Source organism: Pleurodeles waltl, chromosome 10 (assembly GCF_031143425.1).
Source record: "Pleurodeles waltl isolate 20211129_DDA chromosome 10, aPleWal1.hap1.20221129, whole genome shotgun sequence".
NCBI classification, from domain to species: Eukaryota; Metazoa; Chordata; class Amphibia; order Caudata; family Salamandridae; genus Pleurodeles; species Pleurodeles waltl.
Window position 1 is genome coordinate 608,504,628 of NC_090449.1, and position 23,179 is coordinate 608,527,806.

Sequence of the window (23,179 nt, forward strand, 5' to 3'; positions counted from 1 at the left end):
ATGACATGATGCAACTCAACACAGGACCTCGCATCACAGCTCTTGCAGCTCATTATTGGAACCAACGCAGCGCAACACAACGCAACTCGAAGCGGGATATCGCATTGCAGCCCTCACAACTCCTCAGAACTAACATTATGTGAAGCAACTCGATGCAGGACCTTGCATCAATCCTCAGAACCGATGCTGTGCAACGTATTGCCTCGCATTAAGAATATAAGGTACAGTTCTTGGCAGGCCTAGCCTGGTGCCTGTATCTAGTCCCCATTCCATCATGGTCATCTTATACTTGTGCCTTCTTCCCAGTCCAGAGTGACCAAATAACCACAGTTGTTGTTTTGTGCTTCTAGACACTATTTTTACCTATATCTTTAAAATTGCATATCTCCAGTTCAACGATTGGGTTTTTGTTTTGATGTCAAATAAATCATTAAATTGTACTCTACTTTTCTAAATTGGTATGGGATTTTTCTTTTGTTGTTTTTCACTTTACTATTGTGTGCTGCGTAAAAACTTTACACATTGCCTCTAAGTTAAGCCAGAATGTTTCTAAACCAAGCTACCAGAGGGTTAAGTACATGTTAATTTAGTGACTTCAAGGATCAAGGATTGCGGCGATTGCTTGAGAAGCGATCACACCCACCTCCACTAACAACCCATTTTTTCATGCAAGTGGGATGAAATAATTTCTTGGATAGGCAAGAAACATGGCTCTCTGATGGGGACAGCCTAACAATGAAATAGCTGGGTCATTTTGTAAACCTATTTCACAATCCTTCCGAATGCAAAGATCTCAAAAGATCAGGGATCGTTTGGGGGATGTAATAATCTTGGTTTATCAGACTTATCATTACCATATTTGCTATGTGGTTTACTTCAGTTTCTGTAGAGAGACCATGTCCATTTCTCAAGTGGAGGGACCCTTTTGTATGTGGAGGGAGGGAGAATGTTACAAACCTCTCCACCATATCTTAGCTTAAGCGTATGGTTCCAGGTGGAACCTTTCAACACCCAGGCCTTACCACAGTGGACTTGAAGGTACTGGTGGCTACCAGAAAATCCTCCACTAGTGCCCCAGAAAAGGAAAGGGCTGAGGTCACTGGGCTTCTAGAAAGAAATATCACTCAGCTCTTATGTTCCATCGATTATAACAATTGGTATTACACTGCACCTTGGTGAGCTAGACGTGCAGAAGGACAAGTGCAAAATCTGGGGTCTGAAAAAGGGCAGCAGGGACCATCTTCACAGCCAATGAGACCATCAAGAGACACAGGATGCATCTATGACCTCTGGCACTATGTCCTGCCAACCCCTGTGGACCTTAATGTGCTGCTCACCAGGATAATGCACAGCTCTTTCAAACCTCTGGCATTATGCAACTTAAAACTCCTTTATTGGAAGGCAGCCGTTTTAGTGGCCATAGCATCAGGCAGGTGCATCAGCGAGCTTCACGCCCTTTGTGTCTTAGAGCCCTTCACAATGTATTACAGGGTTGTTCTTCAAAATCTTCCTTCCTTCTGCTCTAAAATGCTGACAGATTGTGAACTAGATTGGGATTTGGTTATTCCCACTTTCTTCCCATGCCCACAAGCCCCTTTGCTGAGTAGTCTCTGCATTAATCAAACCAGATATATGCGTTTGTCAAGCATGCTAAGGCCACCATTTCTAGCTAGAGAACATCATGCATCAACCATGCTCTTTCTAGCTTGTATTCCGCCCCAAGGAATTATTTCCCCTAATGACTGAATAAATCAAACGAAATGCCAGCCATTAGCCTACTCGTCAAATTTTATGTAACTTCTTTCTTACCTATAATCTTTCTTTCACAAGGATAAGTATGTTAATTATGTTACTGCATGACGTTTCTAAATAATTATTATCCGATTAGTACGTCCAAATAGATTCTCGTATCCATGGTGTCACAGGAAAGCGATCAGAATGAAATAGGCAACTCTATCGTAAAGAAACAGTGTATGTAAATGAATTCCCACATTTAGCACTTTCAAAAAAATCAATATGGATGATGCTTTGAAAATTTGTTTTTTTATGTGACATCCGGTAGCATGAATTAGACAAACACACTCTATTCAAAGTAGAGATATATTTATTATAACAACATAAATAATACAACTTTGTGCATTATATCAAAGGCATTAAATATCATAAATAGCACAATGAACACTAAACAGATGGATAAAAACGTGTTACCGGAATAACTCTTCTGTAATGTACAAATTATTCCTTTTCTAATATGGTGTTCAAATGTGCTAAGGTCATTTATATTCTTCATATAAAAAAATCTCTTTCATAAGAAATGGTGTTTCCAATGGGAATAAAATTATACAGTGAATATTTCATCACTTTGGCACTATGATATTGTTTCCTCATAGTAGCATTAGATGAAATCTTTGGTCTATTTTTGGCAATTTTAATATGCTTTCAGTGTATCAACTAAACAAATGCAAACTAGGTGGCGAGATTCTCGTTCAATGGTTAAGAGTTGAGGGGATGGGTGAGACTGGTAGTGTGAACAAAGAATTGTCATTTTGAGCATGCGGGTTAATGCAAGGGCCACAACATTCAAACATCTCTGGAGTACTACCCAGGCTTTTATTCCTAAGGTTTAAGAGCTGTTTGGGCCTTTTCCAGAATTTCTTCTCGAATCCTCGGGTAACTGGGATGGGTTTTAAGAACCTGAAAGCAAAAACAACAGTCCGTAAGGAAAGGGAATTTCAGAACATAATAGAGTGTAGAGTAGAGCACTGGAATCCTGGGAGCAGCACTGAAGACAATGGAATGTCAAAGGGACAATAACTGGTCATATACTCCAACGTTCCAGTGTTTGTCAGTCTGCTTTCCCCTGTTTAATTTATAACAGTAGAGGGAATGTTTTAATAACCACATGTCTCTTATACCTGAAGCTTTATCAATATTTAAAGTTCGTCACTCTAGTTATGGACCCTCGCCTGTGGCCCAGGCGTTTAATAAAAAACAAGACTTACCTTGTGACAAATGTCTATTGCGTTCAGATATTTCTTCCCCTTCAAATAATTGAATGCCAGTTTAAAACCTAGAAAATTAAGGCAGAACAAGGGTAAAAATAAAATATATAATAGTTACCAACCCATCGGAACACAATCCAACATTAACATGCTACTAGTTAGTGTGTAAGTCAATGTAACAAAAGACAGGGGCATATTTAAGAGCCTCTTGCGCCATCTAACAACACATTAGCGTAATTTTTTTATGCTAATGTGGCGTTAGGTGACCAAAAACGCTGCACCAGATTTACAAAGTGGTGCAATGCGTGCATTGAGCCACTTTGTAACCCTTTGCGCTACATCATAAATGCGTCATTCATAATGTATTCAACTGGGGCGTTCCCCTGTTAGGGAGGCTGAAAAAATGGTGCAAAGAAATCTAAGAGATTTCTTTGCGTTATTTTTTTTGGCACTTTTTACACCTGCTCAGAGCAGGCGTTAAAAGAAGGCACACCATTATTCATTATGGGCCTCAATGGCTTTGCAGGGTTAGCGTCACTAACTACTGCCATGGTGCGCAGTATCTTAGATACGGTGCAGACATGGTAGCATTAGGGGGTGCTAAGGGCCCAAGAAAAATGGCACTTCACTGGGTTCAGCGCCACTTTTCTTAAATATGGCCCTGAATGTAATAAAATCTGCTGTTAGTCAAGACTTGCACTGTATGAGCCCTCCAAACTTAGGCCCATATTCAAGAAGGCCTAGTGTCATCCTAACGACACATTAGCATAATTTTTGACACTTGGCGTTAGATGCCTAAAAACACCACACAATATTTGCAAAGTGGCGCAGTGCATGGATTGTGCCACTTTGTAACCCTTTCCGCTACATTATGCCTGTGCCAGGTATAATGTATGCAAAGGGAAATCTGGCACAAAAAAATCCAAGACATTTCTTTGCGTCATTTGTTTTGGCACTTTTTAACGCCTCCTCAGAGCACGTGTTAAAAGCAGGCTCCTATTGGTATCTATGGGCCTCTGGGTGCTTTGCAGGATTAGCGTAAAAAAGTTTGACGCTAATTGTGCAAACTGCCGAACTAGCGTAAAAAATGTTGATGCTAGTTCCCTAACTACCGCCATGTGCGATGTACGTTAAATACAGAGCACACATGGTGGCATACGGGGGCTGCAAGAAAAGTGGAGCTGCACTGGCTGCAGCGCCACTTTTCATAAATCGTCCCCCTAATTCATAAAGTTTGCATTGATATTATTAAATATATATATATGGTTAGAAACCTCATTTAGGTTAATATTCTAATCATTAATCCAGAGAGTACTAAAAATCCACCTGCCTCTTGGTGTTTAAATAGCATATGTTATAATTACTCGACTCAAAAGACTACAGTTATATAGGAAAGTAAAAAAGATTAGGGCCCTCATTTTGAATGAAGGAATTACCATGTGGTGAAACCACCTGGGACATACACATACCAAGGGTTTTGAATTTTTTCCAGTGCGGTAATACACCGCAACTTTGAGTCAGATTAGTGGAGGGAGCAGTTTTACAGAACGCTTTCCAATGCCTGAGTGGGAAGACTCAGAATATAAAGGATTTCCCACACTTCAGGATTAACCTGGTGAAATGTGTGCAGGAGAAGAGGCACCTAGGGCCTGATTTATACTTTTTTTAAATTCAATTATATTTTGTAAGTTTGTGCCGCTTTTGCATCAAACAAATGTCGCAAATGCGGCACTAAAAAAGTAAAAATAAGGCCCCTAGTCTCTGTGAATTTTGAACACGTTGTAATCCTGATGTGGACCAAACACATTTGCATCCGAGAGAGGGTTACTGACTTAATTTTAATAGGGCCCTAAGTAGGCATTTCCGGGATCCAAAATTGACCTTTGATTCCCACAATTGATGCGTACGTATTCTCAAATCAAGCATACCCAAATGACACATCTACTTATCTAGGTTTAATGAATATGAACTACACCTGAAGTTGACCTCACAACTAGAAAGTACCTAAAACAAGTCCAGGCCTTCATATGGGATGTGTCAAAGAGCTTTGCATGCACTAAAAAAACCTAGGTGTGTGACTGCATGCTCCACAGTATATTAAGCAATAGCACTCTAAACCTATCAAGATTAAGGGACCTTAATGATGAAATGCAAGAAGAGGGACAGGCATTATTCCAGATCTTTTGCTACTTAATGTACCACATAGTTTTAATGAACTGGCAAAACTTTGTCGCACAAAAATAACTCTATTGAGCCCTTCAGGGTGCTCTTCTAACAGCCTGCAACACACAAACGTTATCACAAGGAAGCACCAATCATAACTACACTGCGTTTAGGCTAAGAGACAACTGACAAGGATGGAACACCAGCCCTAGTGCAATAAAGGAGCACAACTCTCTGCAAAAGGAAGAGGTGGCTGTCTTATCACATTGATCAAGTCCACAATAAAAACGGGTTTGGCCAACAAGAGCCTCCAACATCACGCACCCTCCAGGTGAATTTCTCTACCTGATAATAATGTTACAAATTAGATCCATGTTCATTTTGGAAGTGAATATGGCTGAACATGTTTGAGGTGCCTGGGACTATAGCAGCAGACCAAATAGTATTGTTCATCTACCACCCAAGTGGAGTGTACATCAGCCTACTTAGAAAGTAAGCTTGAGCGTGAGAGTTGCAAGAGCTCACAAGAAGAAAGATTAACGGGTAGTGGTTCTAAGACAATCCCCAGTTCTATTGTTAGGCTGCACAGATGACAAAGACCGAGTGCTCCCCTTATTGATACAGAATGCCTCGGTTATGTTGTCTGCGTTGATCACTACTGAAAAGAAAGGAAAGAAATAATCTGAACCAGAAAAATGACCTGTAACTCATTGTGTGTTTATATAGATGAGAGCGTTCAAAAAGGACTATAAGTTGCAAACTTTGGGAAGTCACGTCTTATGGCTGTGCCCCAGTCATACTCACAGGGATCAGCAGTGACCATTTGCTGATGACCAGAGTAAATCAAGTGAGTCCTTAAGACCAACATTGAAGGCCTTACAGGAGTTCCTGCAAAACTGCCAACAATGCGTTATTAACCATGCGCAGCTTAACTTACTTTAACAAAATGTTCTGACAGTGCAAGTGAGGTCTTTCTTTTAATCATAGGTAGGTCAAGTTGGAAGAATAGAACTACTAATCCAATGTTGTCTCAGGAGACAGGAGTGTATTTAATCAGTTATAGTAGAGGTTACCCCCTGCTAGGAACCTCAGGAAGTACAGATGATGAAGACATTCAGGAACATGCAAATCTACCATGTACATCAAATACCCACCTGAAGCCTCAAGAGGGCATGTGTTCCATAGTCAGTGTCTTAAAGGACTAGTGGGACAGGAGCAGATGAAATAGCTAAACTCCAAGATGCCTCAGAGACGAACCTTGAGCATACATTTCACTACTAAGAAACAGAATAAAATGCAAGGTCTGCATTTTCTGTGACATACTTTGGATGACACCCATAACCAATTGATTCTGCAGTTTTTTTCAGAACTTCTAAAGACACTGGCAAGAACCTCATCTTCTAAATAGTTTGCTGGAAAGAGAACATCTTAGCTGAGGGAGGGTGATCATGAAGTTAGGAAATAAAGGGTAAGGGGTAGCCTTGTGTTTAGCAGTGTAAGAAATTGGGATGTTGGTTGAGTGGTGTATTAACCCTAGTGAAACAACAGCCGCAATCCCTATCAGGGTGAACAACAAAGGTCACTAAATTAACCTGTTCTTAACTTTTTGTAGCTTGGCACAAAAAGCGGTCAGGCTTAACTGAGAGGCAATGTGTAAAGTATTTTTGCAGGACACAAACAGTAATAAAGTGAAAACACAACACAAAAAAGTCCTACACCACTTTACAAATATAGAGAAAATTTGAATACATTATTTGATGCAAAAACAACATAAATCCAATCAGTAGAACCAGAGTAATGATTTGTTCAAGTTTACAGTAAAACCTAGTCCCTAAAAGATCACAACATCTAGTTGTTTGAGATCAGATCAAAGTAGAAAAATTTGGCCAAACGTGATGGAGCACATGTCAGATGCAAAAAGTTGATTGGACCCGGCCGGTGCTTACCTTTGGGCTTAGAAACAAAAATGAAGAAAAAGGTAAAGTTGCCTGGGGCAGAGCTGCAGGCCATGTCAGAGGAGAAGGCGGCAGCGGCATGGAGCCGCTGGAAGAGGGTGTAGTGAAGATTTCGATGTTCTGACTTAGTCTCTTTTTTGGAAGTTGAAAATCTGCAGCAGGATGAGGCTGGAGGCTTGTAGCCAGTGAGAGGTCTATGAGGCCTGGTACCCCTTTGGCGACATACCACTGAACAGGATCTGCTGCTGTGTAGAAGAACGTAGCAGGAGCTGCAGAAATGTCAGGCCAATCCGCAATGCACCTTTGGTGGAAAGACAAGCAGGTTGGTCCTAGTCTCTTCTCGTTCTTAGAACAGTTTTTAGCCAATAATTTTCCAAGTTCCAAGTTTTGGACTTTGGTATCTGGGCTTCTTTAATTAAACCACCAACAGTCCAGGACATGAAGGCACCCCTTGGGTGGGGCAGGGAGGGGGCTGCAACTCATTCAGGCTGGATCCAGGTGCGGGTTCAAGATCAGCCTGTTCTGTCCCTGAAGCTCTGATCAGGAGGTCAGCCACCTAGCCCTAAGAGTCAGTCTTGTAGTCCCAGGTTAAAGAAGTGGAACAGGGCTCAAACAGGAGGGTAGACCACTGAGAGTTCAATGCAAGCTTCAGGAAGCAAAGCAGTCCTTCCAGGTGCAGCGAACCAGTACTCTGAGGTACACGGCAGGCCACAGTAGCAGGCAGTCTTCTGACTGTTCTTTCACAGGTCCAGAAAGTAAACTGAAGAGTAGGTCTGAGGGTCTTATTCTTATTCACTGTGTCTTCTTTGAAGTAAGAGACGTTTCTAGGGAATTAACTTTGACGTGCTTGAAGTTTCCTGACTCCCCTTTCCTGACTTATGGCTGTCTACATAAGCAATGCAGGGGTGACAAGTTCTTTGTGTGAAGGCAGAGCACAGCCTATTCTGTTGAAAGTGGGGCTGTGCCTCGCTCCGCCCCTGCAACCTGCCAGTGATGGCCCATTCAGATACACCTAATCCCCTCGACAGTGTGGCTGTCTGGGAAGAATAAACAAAGTCCAACTGTCAACTACACTCAGTCATGTGACACAGGAACAGGCTGTGCTCACCAAATAGTTAAGACAGGAAACTGTCAACTTTCTTAAGGTGGCAGTTTCAAAACTGTAACTTAAAATCCAACTTTACCATTAAAGACGGTTTTAGATTACAATTTTTCAGACACCAAAATGTTTATCTATTCCCAATCAAAAGTTAACACTTATTTAACATAATAAAGCAACCCAATGTCATCCTATGGGAGAGGCAGGCTTCACAGTAATGAAAAACAAATTTAAGAGTTTTTTACCACCAGGACATATAAGAAAATAAGTTACTTACCTGTAACTATAGTTCTCCAGTACTGGAATCTTTCATAGACTCACATGCTTGAATCATTCCCCGTCGTCGAGATGGGAGTCCCCGGTACCTTAAAAAAGACAATGTTCCAAAGACATAACATTTATAACAAACAAATTCTCTTCATTTTAGCAACCCATCCAAGTCTTTATGTAAAAAAGGACCAAACTTGAACCTCAGCCAATCAGAGAGTACCACCCTTTAGAACCCTCCTGACAAAAGTTCAAGCACCTCAGATTTTCTAAGCACTAGTGCACCAATTGACGATTAAACATATGATATGCAAAGGTCAGCTTCCCCCGGGAGGCGGGTGGGTCGCATGTGAATCTATGAAAAATTCCAATAAGTAATAAGTAACTTATTTTCTTACTCCAGTATTGGAACTTTCATAGATTCACATGCTTGAATCAAACTAAAAAGCAGTATTAAGAGCAAATTGCATTAAACATACATCCAATAACCCCTCATTCAGAGATTGTCAAGCTGTTCTTAATAGCATGAAAACATTATGCTCTGTATATATAATATCCTAAATTTTCACAGACACTCATATAATATGGTATAAGGAAAACATGCAAATACAACAAAGCAAATTTAAAACCATGCAATGTGCAAAGAAGAAAAAAGGGATGGAGGGAGGCAATGTGAGATCACCGTTACTGGAACAGATGTCGCAGGACCGCCTGACCAACCGCTCCATCTCCCTTAGGAATGGCATTTAGACAATAGTGTCTCGTAAATGTGTGAGTTGCCTTCCAGGTGGCTGCTCTGCAAATGTCCTGCAGGGGTACACTTGCAAACAGTGTCATGGGCGCTGAGACAGTTCTCGTAGAATGCGCCCTTACTGAGGATTGTAAAGGTTTTCCAGCTGCTTGGTGGCAAAAGTTTATAGCCGCTACTATCCATCTGGTTATACTTCTCTTAGAAAGGGCCTGTCATTTCCTAGGGGCGCTGTATGTGACAAACAATTGAGTGGACTTCCTAAAACTATTGGTTCTTTCCAAGTAAAACTTGAGGTTCCTTTTGATGTCCAACGAATGGAGAGCTCTCTCTGCCGGAGACGTTGGGTTAGAAAAGAAAGACTTTAGAACCACCAGTTGGTTAATATGAAAGTCTGATGGCACCTTTGGTACAAACTTGGGGTTCGTACGAAGTATGACTCTATCTTGTTTAAATTAGAGGAAAGGGGTCCTGAATAGTCAATGCCTGGATCTCACTGACCTGCCTGGAAGAAGTAAGGGCTAGAAGAAGAGCCACTTTCCACGATAAATGCTTCAGATCCGCTTTGTGTATCATTTCAAATTGGTGTTTCATACGCTGAGAGAGAACCGTGTTGAGTTGCCAAGACGGTGGAGGAGGCCTTACTGGCAGAAAAACTCGAAAGAGACCTTTGAGAAACTGCTTAATTAATCTAGATGACCACAGAGATGGAGCCGTAGGCGAACGTCTGTAGCAAGATATCGCCGCCAAGTGCACCCTAATGGATGCATATGCCAAGCCTGTAGATGCCAGATGGAGGAGATAGGGTAGTATTCACTCCGGAGGTGCCAATAGTGGATCAATGCGCTCTTTCTGACACCACAAACAAAATCTCTTCCATTTCAGTGAGTACGATTTGTTGGTGCTCTCTGCTATGGCCTTTGCCAAAATATACCCTGACACTCAGGGGGAATGTCTAAATGGGCGAACTCATTGTGTTCAGGAGCCAGGCCGATAACTTGAGTGAGCTGGGTGTAGAATCTGGCCCTCGTTCCTCGTCAAGAGCCGTGGTGACACTTTCAGCGGAATGTGATCCACCTCCGAGAACAGGAGGAGCTCAGAGAACCAACGTTGGCGGGGCCAAAACAGAGCTATCAGGATGAGTCTGCAATGTTCCTGTTTGATATTTGCAAGCACCCTTGATATCAGAGGAATGGGTGGAAAAGCGTAGGCAAATATTCCGCACCATGCCATCGAAAACGCATTCCTGCAGGAGCCCGGATGGTGAACCCAACTTGCATAATAGCATCATTTGGTTTTCTGTGGGGTTGAAAAAAGATCCACCTTGGGTTTCCCCTCATCTTCTGTAGACCTGGTCGAGCACGTCCTGATTTAATTCCCATTCGTGACAGGAGGACGTCACTCTGCTGAGAGTGTCTGCTGTCTCGTTCTGCCTTCCTGGTAGATGTTCTACTCGTAAACTGGTGACATCCAATCCCAAATCGTCTGCGATTCCCGAGACAGGAGGAGAGCTTCTGTTCCCCCTTGTTTGTTTAAATAATGCATCGCTGCAGTATTGTTGGTCCTTATGAGAACTGCTGTGTGCTCTATCCTTGGAAGAAAAGCTTGTAGGGCCAGGAAAATCGCTTTCAACTCTAGAAAGTTGATATGATACTTTTGGAAGGAGTTGCTCCACTTCCAACTGATTTGTAGATCCTGAAAATGTGCTCCCCATCCTTCTAGGGAATCGTCCTTGGTGATGACCAATGGAGGCCGAGGTGGTAGGAAAGGAAGACCTACTGCGAGGTTTTGCTGACTTTTCCACCAGTGGAGAGCCTGGACCATCCAAGGAATTACAGTGATAGATTGTCGAACGAGTTGTCTCTCTGCATCCACTCGAGATCTAATTCCTCCTGCAGGGGACGTATTCTTAGGAGACAAAAAGGGACTAACTGTATGCAAGAAGACATCATCCCCAGAAGTGATTTGTAAGTGCGTACAGAAAGAGACTTTTTTCTTTGCACTTTACTTGCCAAGGAAACGAGTTTCGCTTGTCACTCTATCGACGGGAAAGCTCTGTCTCTGATGGTGTTGATCTTTGCTCCTACGAAGGTTCTTACCCTTATAGGTAAGATGGTTGACTTGTGATTCAGAGTGAGACCCAGCTCGCTGAATAATGCTATGCAAGCGGTTGTTGAGTCGTGAGCTGCTTGAGACGACCACGCCTTGATGAGCCATTCGTCTAAGTAGGGAAAAATTTGCTTTTTCTTCTTTCTTGGGAAAGCCGCCACCAGAGCTAGGCACTTTATCAAGATCCTGGGGGTGGACTTCAAGCCGAAGGGAAGGACTTTGAATTGGAAATGGCTGGCAGCTACCACGAAACGGAGATACTTCCTGTGGGCAAGTGAAATTGGAATATGAAAGTATGCGTCCTGCAGATCCAGAGACGTCATATAATCTCTGTGATTCATGCAGAGAAGAATATCTTGCAATGTGACCATGCAAAAGGTTTGGTGTTTGAGGTACTTGTTTAGGCCCCTAAGATCTAGAATGCAACGGCAAGATTCCCAGGTAAAAAACGTTGCCTTTCTCCCAAGAAGGAACTCTCTCTATTGCTCCCTTTTTTAAGAATGGTCACAAGCTCCAGCTGGAGTTGTTTTAGATGCTTCTGCACGAAGGTATGAGGAGGACAAGAAGGTGGGCGCTGAACTAACTCTAAAGTATGGCCAAATCGAACAACTTTTAAGACCCACTGGTCTGATGTAATTTGCTCTCATTTCTTGTAGAAATGTGATATCCTTCCTCCTATCTTCCTGCTCTGTGGTCATTGCTGTCTGGCTGCCTCTTTACCCTGACGCGATCTTCCCCTAAGAGGGGGTCTGGAATGTGACGCCTGAGGTGGTTGCCTTTGGGTATACTGAGGCCGAAACCGCTGTGTAGTATAGGAGGGGTAACGAAAAGTCTGGTAATCCCCTCGATATGTCAAGACTCCCTGACCTCTGGAAGCACGAAAAGGAACTTTCTTAAACTGAAGTGTCCCTAAGGACCTTGCGGTGTCTGTATCAGTTTTTATAGTCTGAAAGGCTTCATCCACATGCTTGCCGAACAATGCTTCTCCATCAAAAGGGAGGTCCAACACCTTGTTTTGAACCTCTGGACGGAAGGATGTTGCTCTTAACCAACCCTGGCACCTCAGCACTGCTCTGCCAGCTAGTTGCCAAAAAGCTGTTGTTGCAATGTCCATAGCGCATCAATCACCTCAGCCGAGGTGCGCTCACCCTCCAAGATGATCTTCTTTACTTCCGCATTAGATTCTTCTGAGACATCATCCAGATATTGGGCAATATCAGCCCACAGCTGTCTGTCGTACCCCGCAGGATTGCCAACGAATTTGCTGCCCTCACTATGAGGCCAGACATGGAAGGGAAATGCTTCTCATTATTGTCTGGTCTTCTACCCTCTTTGTCTGGAGGAACTGAAAGTGGCATTGATGGATTTTTAGAATGCCTCTGCGCTGCCTGGGTTATAACGGAGTCCGGTTTTGGGTGACTAACAAGACACGTTGGGGCGTCCTCCGAGGCCTTATACTTTTTGTCCAACCTGGGCAAGACTGCAGCTACCGTAGCTGGATTTCTCATTACTTTGAGACCTTCCTCCCAGATGTATCCAACAATAGGTATGGAACTAACACTCTTTTGATACGGCTCCTTGAAGTCATATAAAAAACAATCCATCTGTTTGGATGGCATGGGTATCCCAAATCTCTTTGCCGCACTCTCAAGCAAATTGTGGAAACCCCCAATATCTCCAGGGGGAGGATCCACAGGGATAGGCGATGGAGAAGAGGGTGTCGGCAATATATAATTGTCCCGATCGAGTTGTCCTGCAATTCCCCTTCTTCTCTCTCTTCATCCGAAGAGCCCGCAACCTGTATGAAGGACCTTTGCGGGGTACTTCTGGCTGATCTAGGGGATGCTCTAGGTTGTGGAACTGGAGTGGCAGGTATGGATGGAGGAGGCGCCGTCTGAATGTCTGGTTGTAGCACTGACGGAAATCTCCTTTTGTAATCTGACAACATAGACTGCATATCAGATATAAGGGAACTCGGAACACAAACCATCTCCTCTGGAATGTAAGTCTGCTGCCGCTGAGGAGAACAATACTGGTGATAATATTCTTCATCATCCTCTTGGCACTTTACATGAAGCTGAGAAGGGTTATGGGTTGCCCCGAATGGTCCATCATCATCTGAATTTTCTTCTAGAAGATGAGTCGGGATCAACGGAGTAATCTTACTTGGGGATGTAGCTCCTAGAGTGATATTTCCCCATCCAGACGCAGACTGCATTTTCTTCTTCTTCGTCAACGAGGTCGTCGACGGAGTCGTCTCTGGCAATTCAAGTGCTCCCGTCGACGGTGACGTGGACGACAGCGTAGACTAAGGTATCCTCACCGTTGACGGTGTCGTTGACGGAGTCGTCATCGAAACCATCGTCATCGACGTTCTGAACTTCAGCATCGACGTCTCCATTTTGTCACCGCCGTCGTGGACATCGTAGACGAGGAAGAAGTCACTATCGCCAGACAGGTTACGGTCGTCATCGTCGTCACCGCCAATGTAGCTGCTGTGTATGTCCTCATCGACGACGGAGTGGACAACGATGACCTCGTCGACGGTGGAATCGTCATCAGCGGTCTATCTTCAGAGGCTGAAGTCGGCTTTCTAAACGTTGTCAATACCTTTGGAGGGGGTGTAGAAGGCTCTGAGGAGGATTTTGGGACCTCCTTCGATGTTGAAGGCCAGTGGCTGGATTTAGAGGAGGATCTTTTTTCCTGAGGTGAAGATGAGAGACTACAGCCTTCACCAGACCCCTCTGAATGGAGCCTTTTCTTCCCACAAGTGCTGTAGGCTCCAAAGAGACTTTTCCTCTCCCTGTCTGACATCCTGCTGGTATAACAGGCTCCAGAAGGTATGAGTGTAAATCAGAGACACCCAATAAGCAAAAGGAATTCAGATATATTGAGAAAATCTTCTCTCACAAGAACAAACTGAGCAGAGCTCAGAGGAGACTCCCTAGCACGACGTGAGGTAGAAAATCTGAGGTGCTGGAGCTTCTCTCAGGAGGGTTCTAAAGGGTGATACTCTCTGATTGGCTGAGGTTCAAGTTTGGTCCTTTTTTACATAAAGACTTGGATGGGTTGCTGAAATTAAGAGAATTTGTTTGTCATAAATGTTATGTCTTTGGGGCATTGTCTTTTTTACGGTACCGGGGACTCCCATCTCGACAACGAGGAATGATTCAAGCATGTGAATCTATGAAATTTCCAATACTGGAGTAAATATTAAAATTACATGTCTAACCTTTAAATTACAATGCACCTGCCGTATTGGCTACCTAGGGCCTACTTTTATATGCAAGAAAAGTGGAGTTTAGCTGGCAAGAGGGTTATATTGCCAAGTCGAATTAGCAGTTAAAACTGCATTCAGGCTGCAGTGGTAAACCATGGAACATGTTTTAAGGGGCTACTTAAGTGGGTGGCACAATAAGTACTTTTAGACCCACTAGTATCAATTAATTTACAGGCCTTGGGTATATGGTAATACCACTTCACTAGAGGCTTATATGTACATTAGATATGCCAATAAGGTGTAAGCCAATTTTGCAATGTTTTAGATAGTGAACATAAGCACTTTAGCACTGGTGAACAGTCCTAAAGCCAACAAAAACAAAAACAGGATGGTGAAGGCAAAACGTCTGGGAGAAGGCCACCCTAAGGCTGACAGGTCTAACAATCAGGATGACCAGTGCTGCCTTTTGATCACTTCCCAAAAGGTGGAAATGAGGGAGACCCTCTGCCACAGAGATTGGTTGTGCATGAATGGGTGAGAGAGGTTTTGAGGCAGCACAGCTGACAGAGGAAGGCAGGGATTGGATCTGCTGGTGCTATGTGTGTTGTTGATTGTTTCCCCAAGCATCAATCCTACCGCAAAAGGAGCAGTACATTTAGTGAGGTTTTTGGAGCAACTACAAACATTGACCCTGTTGCAGCTGTGCCCAGAATAGCCCTAAAACTTCAAATATCTTTGGTGGAAGTGCCTCACTGAGGAGTCCAGGCCTAGTGAGTGAGCCACAGCACTGTTGTTTATGAAGTATAGAGGAGGTGTGCAAATATGTACTCTGAAAGTAACACTGCATACCCAGTCACTCTGTTGCCACTGGAACACATATAGTACACACATTATGAATTCCTCATCCATGATCCAGTACACAGTCATATGATCTACAATTGGTCAAATTATGTTTTTTTACCTTTTTTCTTCACCCTAGGTATATTTCCTACACAAATATTTTATTTTGGTTCTCTAGTGCTTTGGGACTTACCCAGGTCCAAAATATCAACCTAAATGTGGGCAAGAACAAGAGTTGGGCCCAAATGCCCATTAACATGACTATGAGAGCCTCTTTAAAAAGCAAAAGACGCTCTGTCGAAGTCCACAGCCTGGCCAGTAGCAGAACATATGTCAAGACTTTATTTTTTACTTCTGTAGATGGCAGATGCAAGTCTAAAACTTAGGCTGCATACCTGATTACTATGTTAAATGATGTTGATTCTTCAACCTTCTGCTGATAAAACAACTGGTTGATCTTGGCCCTCAGTGTTGAGCTGAGAAGGACCTGCCCCCACCCCTACCTTTGAAGCATCAGTTTGGACAATAAATGTCTTGGGGTAATCAGGGCTTTTCAACACTGGTGCAGAGCACATGGCATGCTTAAGGTCGTTAAAAGCTTTTTGACAGCTAGCTGTCCATAAAACGTTCTTGGGTATCTTTTTGGATGTGAGGTCATTAAGAGGGGCTACAATGGAGCCATAATTCTTAATGAACCTCCTGTATTACCCAGTGAGACTTAAGAAGACTCTTACCTGGGTCTGTGTTGTAGGGGGAGCCCAGTCTAATACAGTCTGGATCTTCCCCTGCAATGGTTGAATCTGGCCTCCACCTACCAGGTGGCCCAGATATACAACATTCCCTTGCCCTATCTGGCACTTAGAGGCCTTGATAGTGAGGCCTGCCTTCTGCAGGGCCTCCAAAACATCCCACAGGTGGACCAGGTGGTCATCTCAGGTGGAGCTAAAGACAGCTATGTCATCAAGATAAGCTGCACTATAGGCCTCCAAACCTTGGAGGATTGTATTCACCAGCCTCTGGAAAGTGACAGGGGCATTCTTTAAACCAAAGGGCATAACAGTAAATTGATAATGCCCTATAATGGTTGAGAAAGCAGTTTTTGGTTTTGCATCCTGTGACAAATTGATCTGCCAATATCCTTCAGTCAAGTCAAAGATGCTTAGATACTTGGCATATGTCAGTGTATCTATCAGCTCATCTGCCCTAGGGATAGGATGACCATCAGTCTTTGTGATGATGAGCATCAGTCTTTCTGACTGTGTTAAGCCCTCTATAATCTACAAATAACCTCATCTCTTTTTTAATAATTCTGAGTGAGGTTTTGGTACCAGCACCACTGGGCTAGCCCAGGGGCTGTCAGAGTGCTCAGTCATTCCTAGGTCAAGCATCCTTTGCACTTCTCCTTTGATGCAATCCCTAACATGATCAATCTTACTTTTAACAGACAAACTCCCCTGTGTCAATGGTGTATTCACACCATGTAGTCTGCCCAGGTGTCAGTGAAAATAGTCCAGAGAACTGGCCTAGGAGGTTCCTGCAGTCTTCCTTCTGAGATTCAGTAAGGAAGTCTGCTAGGACCACTCCATCCACTGAGCCATCAGCTGCAGTAGTGGAGAAGAGATCAGGGAGAAGGTCACTCTCGTCTTTCTGTCCCTCATCAGTTGCCATGAGCAGGGTCAGATCAGCCCTGACATAGTAGGGCTTAAGGCGGTTCACATGAAGCACCCTGAGAGTGCTTCTGGGAGTGCCAAGGTCCACCAAATAGGTGACCTCACCCTTTTTCTCTGCTATAGTGTGGGGGCCACTCCATTTGTCTTAGAGTGCCCTGGGAGCCACAGGCTCCAGGACCCACACTTTCTGTCCTAGCTGGTACACAGTTAGGGCATCCTTCTGATCATGTCACTGCTTCTGCAGTTCTTGACAGGCCTGAAGTTTTTCTGTGGCCTTTTTCATGCACTCAGCCATCCTGGCTCTGAGGCCAAGCACATAATCCACAATGTCCTGTTTAGGGAGCTTTAGAGGTTGCTCCCATCCTTCCATTACAAGTGCCAGTAGACCCATAACAGGGTGTGCAAACAGAAGTTCAAAGGGGCTGTAGCCCACTCCCTTCTGAGGAACCTCCCTGTAGGCAAACAGGAGGCATGGCAGTAGGACATCCCATCTCCTTCTGAGTTTTTCAGAGAGTCCCATGATCATACCTTTGAGAGTTTTATTAAATGTCTCAACCAAACCATTGGTTTGGGGGTGGTAAGGGGCAGTGAACGTGTAAGTAACAAAACATTCCTTCCACATGGCTTTGAGGTATGCAGACATGAAGCTTGTACCTCTGTCTGATACCACCTCTTTTGGGAAGCCCACCCTGGAAAAGATTCCCAGGAGGGCATTTTCCACTGCACGGGCTGTAGTGGTCCTAAGAGGATAGCCGCTGGCTACCTGGTGGCATGGTCCACCACCACCAGTATAAATCTGTTTCCAGAGGCAGAGGGCGGGTATAGGGGGGCAACAATATCCACCGCAACCCTCTCAAAGGGAACCCCCAACCACTGGTAGTGGAATTAGAGGGGCCTTTGAGGTGCCATCTGTCTTGCCACTGGCTTGGCAGGTGACACAGGAGCAACAAAACTCCTTGGCATCTTCAGACATGTGGGGCCAGTGAAAGTGTGGGATAATTATGTCCCAAGTCTTGCTTTGCCCCAAGTGACCTGCCATGGGTATATCATGTGCCAGTTTCAACAAAAACTCTCTATACTACAGAGGTACTATCAACCTCCTGGTGGCACCAGGCTTGGGTTCCCTTGCTTCTGAGTACAGGAGATTGTCTTCCCAGTACACCTTGTGGGTGCCACTGGCATCCCCTGCTTCCTGAAGGACCGCTTGCTGTCTTAACCCTTCCAGTGTGTGACAGGTATACTGTTCCCTACTGAACTCCTCCCTGGCAGGCCCCCCTGCACCTTCAGTTTCAGTAGTATCAGCTTTCAACTCTTCAGGTGTAGGTTCTGCCAAGGGAGTAGATTCCTCCACCTCAAAGGGGGAATCCTCACTGGATGGTGGGGCGGAGGCAACCTTTTGCCTTTCCTACTCTTGGCTTTGGGAGCCTCTTGGGCCATTGTTTCAGGCTCCAAGATTTTTTTTCTTTTTGCTATTTGGCCTAAGCCCTAGTCAAAGTAAAAAAATTTACTGGGATGCCCAGCATTGCTGCATGGGCCTCCAACTCCACTTCAGCCCAAGCTGAAGTCTCTAAGTCATTCCCCAAGAGACACTCTACAGATAGGTCTGTGGACACTACAACTTTCTTTGGACCAGTAAACCTCCCCCTCACCCCCTAGCTGAAATCAACAACTGCCATGGGGTGGCATACAGTGTTGTTTTGGGCATCAGTCAGTTGGTACTGGTGACCAAGTAGGTGTTGCTCAGGGGACACAAGATTTTCAGTCACCATTGTGACACCGGCACTTGTGTCCCTGTAGGCCTCTGCCTGAACACCATTTATCAAGGGCAGTTGCCTCTACTTACCCATATTAAGGGGACAGACAGCAAAGGTGGGAAATTCAATGCCCGCATCTGAGACTAAAACAGCCTCAGTAGTTTCCCGAACTAAGACAGCCCCACCACACTTCCTAAAGTGAGCCCAACTACATCCTTGGAATGGCTAATACTGCCTGACCCACCACTACTGTATTTACTAGGGGCACTAATGGTAGAGGTGGGGTTGTAGTGGTGGGTGCTTTTGTGCTTTTCTTAGGGCAGGAACTGTCTCCAGGCCGATGGCCCTTGTTCCTACAGACACAGAACCAAAGCTTTTTGTTATGGGAAGAGGGAGAGGATTTGGACCCACGCCCAGAGGAATTTTGTGGGCTTGGCTTGATGAAGACTTTTTAGTTTTAGCTTTGTCCCCACCCCTTGTCCTGAGACTTACCTGTTTCTTTTTCTTGTCCTTGTTACCCCCGAGTGAGCTTTTCTGCTCACCCCTGTTCTGAACCACTTGTCTGCCTTCTTTCCCAGGGAGAGGTCAGATCTGAGTCTACCAAGTACTGGTGCAACAAATCAGACACACAGTTGTTCAGTCCAAATTAGATTATACAAGCCCTCATAATCACTGATTTTGCTAACATGGAACCGGACTTCCAATGCTTTTACAGAGCAGTCCACACAATCAACCCAATCCTGGGAGGACCCTTTCCTGGTCTCCCTGAACTTATTTCTGTACTGTTCAGTGGTAAGACCAAATCCATCTGAAAAAACAGACTTTAAAATTGTGTAGTTATCAGCATACTCCTCTCTGACAGTAAGAAGCCTAGCCCTACCCTTGTCAGAGAAGGAGAGTCAAAGGATAGCAGCCCACTGTCTCTGGGGGACCCTCTGAACTTTACAGGCCCTTTCCAGAGCCGAGATCCACTTATGGATGTCATCCCCCACCTTGTATGGGTGTCAACATCCCAGCGGTGCACGCTCTAGGACCTGCTCCTATTTGGTATCCATCATCAGGATGGAGGTTACCTACATGCAGTCATGTCTAAATATCTAAAAGAGCATACTATGTTTGTAATGACTAGTTTTTGGTTTGCTCAGGGATCGAGAATTGTCTTTGGATTCAGGTGTCTGCGTGCCATGTGCGCGGTGTGTAGTGTTTAGAGGAAGCTGGTGAATGTTTCAAACGCTTTGTGCGCACCTTTGTTTCATCCTCGGAATGCTGGAGGGGACCTTGAGTCCCATTTGTTCCTGCGCGGCCATCTTGGGTGGGGCACTTTGGGCGTGGCTCCATGGGTGGGGCACCTCTATTTAAACAGCCACACCCAGTCCTCAGTGCTCATTGTTCTGGAGTTCTTATGAGGATTGGAGCTCCTGTTTTGGTGTGCTTCAATTTGGATTAAAGCTCTTCTTTTCTGACGACATCTGGTTCCTGAAAATCACCTGGAATTTCCTTGTCTGGAGTTTTAAAAGAGAGTTTGGCCTAAACTCGGGATGGTAAGTTGGATGGTGGTCTTTTCTCCAAAGTTCCATCATCTGTTGGTCAAGTTAAGGCTATTTTTGCAATAAGCAGATACACAGTCGATACTTAATAGCTACTTTAAAAAGGTCAAGTTAAGGTTATCTTTGCCATTAGCAGATACATAATTGCAGTCTTTTCTCTCAACCACGCAAAATAAAACAGGTTTCAATTTGAACTCTCTCATTTAGCAGCAAGAAGAGAAAGAGGCAAATTACATAACATTAGAATTCACAGAAGAATTCTAATGTGTAAATAAATGATAAAGTTAAAAGCCTGTTGAATGCAATGGCAAATTGTTGGGTGAACAATACGATTTAATGCTACAATATGAAATCATGTTGTTGAATTACTGGAAGTGTGAATTAACATTTCTTTTAGGGAATTCTAAACCAACCCTCCATTCAAGAGGATTACAAAGGGTAATCATTTATGGTCTACAGATTTATTTTCAAAAGAATCTATGATTGATATTTTCTGTTTGGTATCTATGTTTCTTGTCTTCACAGGTCTCCTTCCCAGCTGTTCCCTTCCCTAATTTCCTTCCCCCCACTTGGCCACTCTAAAACTCTGCGCTGCTATAGCTGGTAGAGTTGGAGCTGCCAGGAGGTGGGCCTCTACTGCCAAGGCCTCACTGTCTAGGGCTAGCTGTTGCTGCTGCAGCATCAGCTTGGCCTCATCCAGCCTCAGTTTCCTAAGTTCCCTATCTAAGGAGTCAGCTTCTGGAGTTGAGCAGTTTGCCCCGCTGTAGGTGACATGAGTGGCAGGATGAGGATCTGTCTCTAGGTTTGGTAACCCTCTGAACTAGTTCCCGGAGAACAAAGGGGGGCCTACTAACATAGCCACCTTTGGCTCTACCTGTAGTGCTCCCAGCTACACTAGGGGGCTTACTAGAGACCCTGTGATCCTCTGAGGGACCATCCTGACCCTCCTCAGTATCTAAATCTTCTCTTTCTAATACTAGGGGGTTAGAGTCTAATCCCTGTTCCCTCACCTCCTGGCTACCAGCCTGATCCTCTTCATCCTGAAGAAGAAGTCCCAGGAGTATATTCTTACTAGGGTTCCTCCCTGTCTTCAGTTTCCTGCTCTTACACACTTCCCTCAGCTCCTGAAAGGTAAGGTCCTCATATTGAGAACCCATGTTCTGAGAGGCGCTAGGTACTGAAGAGATATTAGAGTGATGTAGGGTGTAGGGTGTGCCTAACCTCCCTAATATCTAGTCTCTTCTACAGAAGTTTGGAGCAAGAGCTATGCCTAGACCCCTCTCTTACCAAAACCCTAGAGACTATGCCCTGATACTAGGTGTGTGTGTATGTCCCTAGCTAGTAAGTGGTCTTTCCTGTGGAAAGTACCAAGTGACAGTGTGGTAAGGCAATTGCAAGTGCTTATCCCACCGCTGCCCCCAATGTAGGAAGCTGGCCTGGTGTGTAGTGGGTACCTATGCTACTTACACCTTATACCACGTCCAGGTATCCCCTCTTAGTGAAGTGTAGGCAGAGTCTAGAAGCCTGGCTCTTTAGAGGTAGCTGTGGATGAGCAGCCAAGGCTTATCTAGGAAACACGCAAAGCTCATGCAATACTACTGTAGTCGCACAGCACTTACACACATGAAAGAAAACACTCAGTTGTACAAAGATAAGGGTACTTTATTTTTTTAACAGATCACCACAAAATACTAGACAGGTGACCCACCCTTAGGAGGTAAGAAATACACTAAATATATACACTAACAATCAGAAATAGGCATAGAAAAGGTTAGAAAACAGTGCAAACTGTAATAACCAATAGTGACCCAACGGGGAGCACAAACCATATGCAAAGAAAAATTGAATGCAAACAAGGTACCTCCTCCTAGGTAAGTAAAATGTGTAGAGGGGAGCTGGCGGTACTAGAGCACCAGAAAGGTAAGTAACACAGTATCCCCCAGTGACCAGGAATGCAGGAGTAAAACACTGGATTTCCCCCAAACCACCCAAAAGGAAGCAAAGAAGAAAAAGAAGATACCCAGAGAAGACTGCAAGAAAACTAGCAGTGGATCCCTGAAGAAAGGAGACCTGTGGAGAGAGGGGACCAAGTCCAAGAGTCACAGTGGAGTCCAGGAGGAATAGGAGGTACTACTCACCCAGCTGTGGATGCAGGAGTTTGTTGACGGATCTGAAGAACAGGTCAGCACTGCAGCCCAGGAGCAGGAGGAGAGTTCCAGATGGATTCAGAAGGTGTCTCACGCTGGAAGGAAGATTGAGGATGGGTGTTGGTGCAGGATTTCCACCAACAAGCCTTGGCAAAGGCAAACTCGCGGTTAGTGGTGGAAAAGAGGTGCTGCCGGGACCAGCAAAGCCCAGGAGGACAACCCAGGGAGTCACAGGAAACCCTTAGCGTCGCAGAGAGTTCACAGAAGTAGAGGCAGCACTCACAGGAGTCCCCCAGGATGGGGACACAGGAGTCGCAGAAGGAGCCCACACAGCACTACAGAAGTTGATCTCACACTGCAGGAGAACCACGCAGGAGGCTGTGCTTTGCAGGATGGAGTGCTGGGGGCTGGATCTACACGTCCTCTGAAGATCTCTTGGAGGAGATGCAAACAAGCCTTGGCAGCTGCAAGAGACGCAGTGCACAGGATTACTGTCCTGTGTGGGAAGGCAAAGGCTTACCGCCACCAAAGTTGGATAGCTGGCACCACCCGTGATGCAGGATCCACACAGCTCAGCAGTAGAGGGGATCCACGCAGCTGGTCATCGCTTGTTGTAGGTGTCTGCAGTTGCAGGGAAGTGACTCCTTCACTCCAAGGG

General features: G+C 44.6%; 1 protein-coding gene across 2 annotated transcripts in view; it reads right to left on the reverse strand.

Moving 5' to 3' along the window:
- Positions 1–2,088: 2,088 nt before the first annotated feature.
- TTC21A (tetratricopeptide repeat domain 21A) overlaps positions 2,089–23,179 on the reverse strand; it is a 391,729-nt gene continuing 370,638 nt past the window's right edge. Inside the window, exons 28-29 of one of the 2 annotated variants that reach the window (XM_069211078.1) lie at positions 3,003–3,070; positions 2,089–2,694 (exon numbers count right to left, since the gene is read on the reverse strand). In XM_069211078.1, coding sequence (XP_069067179.1) covers positions 2,617–2,694; positions 3,003–3,070 — 146 coding nt within the window. In that variant the 3' untranslated portion in view covers positions 2,089–2,616. The remainder of the gene's footprint in view (positions 2,695–3,002; positions 3,071–23,179) is intronic. The other variant, XM_069211079.1, reaches the window with a different exon arrangement.